The sequence below is a fragment of the Ascaphus truei genome, chromosome 7, assembly GCF_040206685.1.
Source record: "Ascaphus truei isolate aAscTru1 chromosome 7, aAscTru1.hap1, whole genome shotgun sequence".
NCBI classification, from domain to species: Eukaryota; Metazoa; Chordata; class Amphibia; order Anura; family Ascaphidae; genus Ascaphus; species Ascaphus truei.
Window position 1 is genome coordinate 66,057,115 of NC_134489.1, and position 9,116 is coordinate 66,066,230.

General features: G+C 41.0%; 1 protein-coding gene across 5 annotated transcripts in view; it reads right to left on the reverse strand.

Annotated features, from left to right (window-relative positions):
• The window catches only part of NUP35 (nucleoporin 35), a 32,765-nt gene that overhangs the window by 23,150 nt on the left and 499 nt on the right, over positions 1–9,116 (reverse strand). For 4 of the 5 annotated variants that reach the window (XM_075608886.1, XM_075608884.1, XM_075608889.1 and 1 more), the window contains exons 2-4: positions 2,430–2,579; positions 1,911–2,035; positions 729–789 (exon numbers count right to left, since the gene is read on the reverse strand). In XM_075608886.1, coding sequence (XP_075465001.1) covers positions 729–789; positions 1,911–2,035; positions 2,430–2,568 — 325 coding nt within the window. In that variant the 5' untranslated portion in view covers positions 2,569–2,579. Of the gene's footprint in view, positions 1–728; positions 790–1,910; positions 2,036–2,429; positions 2,580–4,200; positions 4,620–9,116 lie in introns of those variants that run through there. The other variant, XM_075608887.1, reaches the window with a different exon arrangement.

A 9,116-nucleotide genomic window follows, 5' to 3' on the forward strand; every position in this document is an offset into this window, starting at 1 on the left:
TCTTGAATACAGGAAATAGGGGGGGCTATTTTGCTTAATTAATGCCAAGAGAAAGTACATTTTAAACAGTCTGGTTTTTTTTTACTGCCCGAGGCTACTAACGCAAGTAAATTTAAAGTGAAATTAAAGGACCATGCATATAAAATGCATGAATTATACCGTGTTACACAGAGGGTTGCATGATAAAGGATATCAAACGTAACGTCTGTTTAACTTTGAGGGAGAGCTGAAGATTTTATTGTTCTGATTTGGAAATCTATAGATAACAGAAGAGCAAAAATGGTATTGATCGATTTGCTGATATGTATGCATTTATTTCGTTATATTTATTTCCGTATAGAACCATCCATGTACAGGACAAGTTAAAAAAATTATTTACGCCAATTTGTTCCTTATTGTTTAACTGAACAATTTAAAGGGCACTTTTAATAAGCATTTAACCAATTTATTTATTGGATTGTAAAGTATGGGTTTGGTTCAGCAAATTTCCTTTTTTTTTAAAACATAATTAAATTTAACAATGCTTTAATACAGGGGTGCTCAACTCCAGTCCTCAAGCCCACTCAACAGGTCTTCAGGATATCCCTGCTTCAGCACAGGTGGCTCAATCAGAGGCAGTCTTCGGTTGAGCCTCCTTTGCTGAAGCTGGGATATCCTTAAGATCTGACCTGTGGGGAGGGGGCTTGAGGACTGGAGTTGAGCACCCCTGGTTGAATATAGCAGCTCACCTGTGGCTGGAGATGATGGCAAAGACCCAGACAGAGGAGTCTGCATTACAGAAAAGCCGACCTATATGGGAAATAAAATGTTAGTCATTCAATGTTAGTAGTGTTGCTACAAACAATAGATTTGCCCCATGTCTATGAAAAAGGTTCCCTTACAATTTTTTTTTTTAAACCCACACATCACTGAGCAAGCAAAGCTGTAGTCTATTTTCCCCTTTACAAATGCCAACATTTTATATATTTTTGCAGGGGAATCCCACTTAAGACAGCACAAAATCTGAAAGGAGTTTCAAAAACTATTCAGTAACTCCCACCCCTTGTCAAAATCTGCTAGTGCCTCTGATTCATTAATCAGATATTATAAGCACCTCCTGTTTAAAAAGATAAGGCAGAACACTCGCTGTAAAGCTTCCGTTCTCGTTTTTAATAGTATAGCACCATGAATTAGGAAGTTTAACAGCACTAAAAGGCAAGAAATCTACTGACCACAAGAAAATCATTTTACTCAAGGTAAATGCTTTGTCAAATTCAAATATTTAACAGGACGATTCAATAAACCCTTAAATATGTATGCCATCCCGCTGTTTACATTTGAAAATGCAAAACTTCTAACTTAATTTGTACATGTAATAACCTATTCCCTCGATTCTAAGACACCTTCCCACCCCACCCCCCCCATTTTCTCATGTCTGAAATTGAAACACGTCTTAGAAAACGGTTTAAAAAAAACAAATAAATAATAATAAAAAAAAAGTCTGCTGACAAATCTTGGTAGGACAGGAACGGCAGGAGGGGCAGAGGGAGTGCAGCAAGATCATGGTAGAGAAGGAACTATGTTGCCGACAAACCGAGCACAGCTCCTATAGTGCTGAGCATAAAAGGTGTAGTCTAGTTCAACCCATTTCTTTTTTTTTTTTTTTTTAAATCAAGGGTGCATCTTAGAATTCATGGCGTCTTACAAAAATCGAGGAAATACGGTAAATATTAGATTGGACAAAAAAAAAATTTTAATTAAAAAAAAAAAGTACTTTTTAAATACACAACAGCTCAAATAGAACACAAAATCATTAAATACCTCCAGCAATTCTAGTTATGCTTATTTAGAAGTAACAGCCAATCCATAGATTGTGTTGCCCTTTGTTTCATCGACACAAATTCACTTCACTACGTGTTATATTACTTTACCGGCTTTCTTGCATTTAATGGTGTAGAACCAAGACCAGGACTTGAGATGTCATCGTAAATGCTTCTAACAGGGGGAGCACCACTCTTATCTTTATGGCTAGGAACTATAGTTTGAGGGGATCCACCTTAAAAAAAAAAATATATATATATATAAGTTCTGGAGAGAAGAACCCCTACCTACGGTACATATATCAAACAATGGAGTTTAATGGCAATTCAGTTGTCAGCTCTGTGTGGAATCCATAAAAAAAAAACTTTACCAACTTGGCTGCAATCAGATTAATGAGTAACCTGTATTTCTATTGTCTGCGCATTACTGTCTGGTTTCAATGGAACCAGCTGAGTTCATACAATGATCAGCGCCGCAAAACATCTTCAGCTTGATGGGGAGTAAAGTTGGCAAGAAGTTTGGTAGTTTCTGTTCCCACTAGCAAACAGCCTCAGTTTTCAAAATATCAATAACTAAACCAGTTATACATTACTGGGAGAATGAATGTGTTATAACATAACAGAACGCACCTGCAAGTAAAGGAGATCGCATCTCCATAACCCCTGATGGACGTTGCTGTGGAGTCACAGGAGTCGGTATATCTCCCATAAGGAAACCAGGCAGGAACTGGGCACCAGGTTTTGGAGATGTTGGTGAACCTAGTGTCATTGGTTCACACCCTATATTTAAAATAATAATAAATAAAAAAAAACAATTAAATGCTCTGGAGAATTTAACTGAAGCTTACATTTTCAACTTACACCATGATAAAAGAAATATTGAATTTAAAGCAACAGGAAAATATACATAAACCAACCTTTGTGTCTAGGTCCAACACCCATTCTGTATCCTTTTAAAGTTGCTTCTAAGCAAGCTCTCAAACTTTGAATTTCTGGCTATAGCAATACATCCATTAAACATCATATTTAAGACATGTGGGCTTCACTGCATCACATCTCGATTACATATCGCTGGGAAAAATTGTTTGACTTGAACTTCATCTCCAATTATGGCATGTTCCGAGACCAAATAAAACATTGACCAGCTACAGTACTTCATGTATGAACAGAAGTCTTAAAATGCTCACATCTAGAGTTTTCAGGCACATAGCAAAAATATTTCACATAACAGTGGTTAGAGATCCTTTTGATCCATCCTCTAAAAATGTAAATAGTATTTGCAGAGATACTAAAGCAAAATTGTATTCACTTGCAATTACACCAATTTCCTTGGCAAGTTAGATTATTTTCCATTATATGAATGCACACAAAGGTAATTGCAGCCTTTAGTTTTTCCCTTTCCAGGCCGATCTCAGAAAACACTTTTAGTGAATCATATTAAAGTGCAGTAAAAATATTTCCCAAATATACTTAAATGCAATACTTTGTACTGCAACATGGACACATGGTATTAGTGTTTATTCTATGGGGTTTTAAAAAGCACCAAATTGGTTTAAATAATAATAAAAAAATAATATCTGTACTTTCAGCATACATAACCCAGAGGGACATACTGAATAAAACTGCCAAGTAACTTGAATACCGGGAGTCTGAGTCAATAGTGTGGTTAAGATCACCAATTTGATATTGCATGTAACATTTTTGGTATTACTGGTCAACACTAACTTTCTATGTCATCATTCAGGATTAAAAATTCTTATTTAGAACTAGCTAATATAGCCGGCGTTGCCCGTGATGTAATGTTCTGACTCCCCCATCCTCCCTCTCAACTCCCTTCCCCACCTCTTCACAGCTGCGCACCCCTCCCCACGTTCACAGCTCCGTTCCCCTCCCCAGCTACGTGCCCCCCGTGTGTTTGGCAGCTGAGCTGACTGAGGGGGGAATTGTGTGTCAGTCAGTGAGTGTGTCAGTCAGTCAGTGAGTGTGTCAGTCAGTGAGTGAGTGTGTCAGTCAGTGAGTGAGTGTGTGTCAGTGAGTGAGTGTGTGTCAGTCAGTGAGTGTGTGTCAGTCAGTGAGTGTGTGTCAGTCAGTGAGTGTGTGTCAGTCAGTGAGTGTGTGTCAGTCAGTGAGTGTGTGTCAGTCAGTGAGTGTGTGTCAGTCAGTGAGTGTGTGTCAGTCAGTGAGTGTGTGTCAGTCAGTGAGTGTGTGTCAGTCAGTGAGTGTGTGTCAGTCAGTGAGTGTGTGTCAGTCAGTGAGTGTGTGTCAGTCAGTGAGTGTGTGTCAGTCAGTGAGTGTGTGTCAGTCAGTGAGTGTGTGTCAGTCAGTATGTATTTGTGTGGGCTTCCCCCTTCTCTCCTGACTCCCTCCCCCCTGCGGCTGCGCCTGTCCGCCGCCATCTTACCGGGGGCAGCTGCAGGAGGAAGGGGGTCCTTCCGGAGGCTGGCCGCCCACTGCCTGTCCACTCGGCGCCGCCATTTTACCGGAGGCAGCTGCAGGAGGAAGGGGGTCCTTCCGGAGGCTGCCTGCCCACTGGGTGCCGCAATCTTACCAGGGGCAGCAGGAGGAGGAGGGTCCTTCCAGGGGCTGCCCAGCCCACTGCTTGTGCAACGGTGTTTATCCACTAACAAGAATCGCACATGCCACGGACGAACATGAGTTCTTCATAGTTTTAGCTTGATCGTTACAAGCTTGCTGTATAAGAGCTCAATAGTGTCTTCTTACTTCAGTACGATCAAAATTTGTGGGACAGGCATGCAGAGTTCCATAATTATTGTTCTAAAAAAATCGGTGCCGTCTTCTCTAAATATTATTGCTAAATGCACAAGCTCCCTGCCCTTTTATACATTGAGTGATGTCATAATGCGAGTTATTGCTGCAGACTTGTTTTAAAGGTACAGTACCATGCAAGACCAAAGTAAATGAATAGGTGTAACCTACAGTAGGGCCCCGCTCCTAGGCTATCCGTCAATACGGCGGTACTGAGGTATGGGGCCCCCATATCACCGCATGCACAGAACGGGGCCTCTAACTTTTCACTTACCTAGAGTTCCAGCAACACGTCCCCGTGGCAAACTGCGTCAAATTACACCGCGGGGTCACGTGACCCTGTGACGTCATTTGATGCTGGAGCCTTGAGGGGGGGGGGGCGCACGAGCTGGAGAAGAGAGGAGGCAGGGGGGCACATGAGAGAAACTTTGCGCACCCCTGCTCTAAGGGGTCAGCCAAAAGATTTTTTTTAAATAAATAGGCAAGAAGGCTTTTTGGTATTGTTTACAGGCATACCCCGCTTTAAGGACACTCACGAGTAAGTACATATCGCCCAATAGTCAAAAGGCAGCTCACGCATGCGCCTGTCAGCACGTCCTGAACAGCAATACCGGCTCCCTACCTGTAACGAAGCTGTGCGCAAGCGGGGAGACTATAGAGCCTGTTACACATGCGTTATTTACAGCAGTTATGCACGTACATGACGATTGCCGTACAGTACATGCATCGATAAGTGGAAAAAAGGTAGTGCTTCACTTTAAGTACATTTTCGCTTTACATACATGCTGCGGTCCCATAGCGTACGTTAATGCGGGGTATGCCTGTATATTGCATTGCTGTTTTAATTGTCGTTTCTCCACTTTATCAGAATATAATTATGCACTTTATTCAGGACCATTTTGTCCTATTGTGTGTTCATATCCAATATTTAAACTTTTTTTTTTTTTCTTCTAGTGTTTTGACTCCTGTTTTTACTTAGATTCCAGGTATTGAGAGATTACCTTTTGAGTACCATAGACTTGATATATTCTTCAGATTCAAAGTTATTTCCTCTAATTGTAGCCTCTTAGACACATGTGGGAACCATTTTTCTATTTCATTTGTGTGCAAACCAACTCTAAAAATGTTTTGCATTACTAGGGGAAATCTTTACAAATGTGTGCAACCCCTTAAGGCAGAGGTGCGCAAACTAGGGGGCTTGTTTTTTGGGGGGGAGGGGGCGGGTGCAGTGGTTAGAGGCCAGCACTCTTCCCCAAAGCATTTAAATTAAATGCCAGCCATGAGGTCACGCAGCTGGTTCGCCCTTATTGGCTGAACCTCCGCGATGTAGCCAACGCTCGTTTCCACCCCAAAAGACAAAATTTATTTTATTTTGGCAATGTGGTACACGCGTCTTTGTTCGCGTTGCGCACGCTGGTCGCGATCACTGGGACCGAGGTCCAACAGCAATAAATCCAAGCTGAAAAATAGGGAGGGGCATTAGAGTGGAATACATTTAACGGGTTCTATAAAAACATAGCTGAGCAAAGCCAAATATGATAGTCTTCCAAATAACTTAATATTTAAGTGGTTCACAATAAAGAAAATGGAGAACCCCTAAAACATGCAATATACACCGCTTTTATAATAGGACTGCATAAAAATGCATGTAGTAATTTTCAACAAAATTCATAATGAATTTTAACTTTATAGCAATGTTTCACCAAAACATACATTTCATTAATTAAATCTTACTTTTCTATAAACTTCTGCATCAAAACCGGGATTGATAGAATAAATTATATTATAGGCTAAAGCTGTTAAATTCTTGGCATTATTGAAATCCCTGCTCCCTGATTGGATAATGCCCAGCATTGTAACCAATCAGCAATGGCCTTGAATTTTTGGCACCCTGCAAAGTTTGTCAATCAGCTTTCAGTTCTCATTCACAGAGTGAGATGAGCATCAAACAGGGGAAGTGATTGGATAGGAGGCAGAAGCAAGGCACTGACTCCCCCACCTTGCCTGCAGAAAGCGCCGCACAGGAGAGTGAGGGGAAAGGTGTGTGTCTATGTGTGGGTGTAAAAGGGGGCCAGCAGAGTGTTTTATTGGTGTGTCTTCTGTTGGTGTGTGTTTTGTGGGTGCAGATGGGGCAGCAGTCTGTTTTGTTGGTGTGTCTGCTGTGTGTTTTGTGGGTGGAGGAGGGTTGCAGTGTTTTGTTGGTGTGTATCTGCAGTGTGTGAGTTTACAGTGGGGTTGCAGTGGGTGTAGGGAGGGGGGTGCTGATGTGTTTTGTGGATGTAGAGGTGGCAGAGTGTTTTGTTGGTTTGTGTGTCTCTGCAGTGTGTTTTGTAGTTGCAGTGGGGGGTGCTGCAGTGGGGGGGTGCTGCAGTGGGGGTTTACAGCAGGGCTGCAGGTGTGTGTTGTGGATGTAGAGGGGGCTGCAGTGTGTGTCAGTGGGTGGAGGAGGGTTGCAGTGTGTTTTGCATGTGTTTGCAGTTGTGGGTTTACTGGTGGCTGCAGTGTGTTTTGTGGGTATAGAGGGGGCTGCAGTGTGTAGGGGGACAGCAGAGTGTGTTTGTGTATGTAGAGGGGGGTTGCCGAGTGAGAGATATAGCTGTGTGTATGTACAATTTCCTTTTAATAAAGTTGCAGTAAAAGCAAAAGAATGTAGACAATCATGCTGATAAAAATCAATATGACTACAAGTGTATCTTTATGAAAATTAGAAGAAAAAAAAATAAGTCTACATTTAGCATATAATAGTAATAATCCCCTCAACAGGGCATTACTGGCCAATAATGCCCTGGCTGGGTTAAAGTCCCTCGGCTTCGCCTCAGGCCTTCGACTCTTCCAGTCAGGGCATTATTGCCCTGCTGATGCACAAGAGACAAGATACCCACGAGTCTGTTTGCCAACCCCACGTCATTTACGCCATAGAAGTAGTTACGCTGAAGACAGGGACACTGAATTCAAATGGAAAATGATATCCAGTGGGGTTGTTATTTTTTACTTCCTGTCCACTAGTTTTGGTGCAAGAATTTGACCAAACTAGATTTTTATTGTCGTCATTGGTCTGTATATCTATCTTTATATAGCGCAATCCGTGTACATAACGTTCCACAGCAGGAAAACATGTGACATAATATAACAATGGGAATAAGCGCTTCAGACATAACACTAGGGAGAGAGGCAGAAGAAAAAAAAAAAAAGGAGTCCCTGCCACAGAGAGCAGGGATAGGTTGAAATTGAATGCAATAGAAGTGTGGTAATTCGCATAAGAATGGCAATGAGTGACACTGCTTGAAGGCCCAGAATACGAATTATGTTTTGAAATTCCATGCAGTTTTGGCTTACATCAAAACTTTATTACACTATAGAATTTAGTGAAGGGAAAAGTAGCATTCCAAAATAGTGGCCACATGGTTAATATGTAAAAAGTGTGCGGTGTAGGCAGCACTACCTGCTGGGCACACTCACATCCAACATTTCAGTCCAGCACAGCAGACTTCTCAAAGTCACCACTTAGTTTCAGCACCCGCAAGCATCTTTAATTTGATTACACATATTGTGTGTTATAAACTTCTAGACAGACCCACATAGCTGTGGGAAAAACAAACATGTCAATCAGTAGAAGAGATATCACATAACAGCAGAGATTGCCATCTACCATAGAAACAAGATATCTATGGATATTTGGGCAACATTGTAGGGGCCATTTAATATCACTGCCACAATGTTGTCTGGTGCCCAGATAGCAAGACAGATCAGTGTAAATGGCTTTCTTGGAAATATTCAAATCGACCATGAAGTTATTTGTACTTCTTTGCATTGCATCTTGTTATAAATGAATGATTCCCCTATTGCTCGAGGGTCTATTAATTCAATCATATCAGTTACGTCATCAATTGGTAAAGGCTATTTACAAAGTGAGCCTGGTAAATAAGGCACTTGTCCAGCCTTAACCAGCAGAAGAATAAATAAGACTTGTTCAGCCTTACCCTCACATGCCAGCCAAACCAGAACTCAGACCCAATAACCTGGATTAAAATTATAGAGCCAGCTGCTGGGTAAATAGACACTTCCTTATCTGTGACATATTTTCTATACAAAAAGCATAGGACAAAAGAGAGGGGAAGGAAAAAAAAAAAAAACCTTCCTTGTGTGTTTGACATAATTACTATCATACAACTCACAAAGTTCACGGTTACACCACAAGAAATTGGTTAAGAATTATAGAGGGGAGAGAGAAAAAATAAAAAAAACCCACACATTAAATTAATTGGATTACAATGAAAGCTAAAAAAAAATCGTGGCACTGTCCTAGAAGAAATTGCCCCTTTAAATGGAATACATTTTGATACTATTTCCCCAAAGGCAACGCCCTATTAAAATGTAGGTGTAAAGCTTTCAAGAACTACTGGGTTAAAGACTGGCAATTAGTGATTAATATATAGGCGGTTTGGAAATATAATTAAAATGTTACTTGGGAGTTGTTTTAGCTTCTGTATCTTGAGCATTTGATTTGATTTCCTATTAGTGGACTACCTGGATTTACATTGACAAAACGTG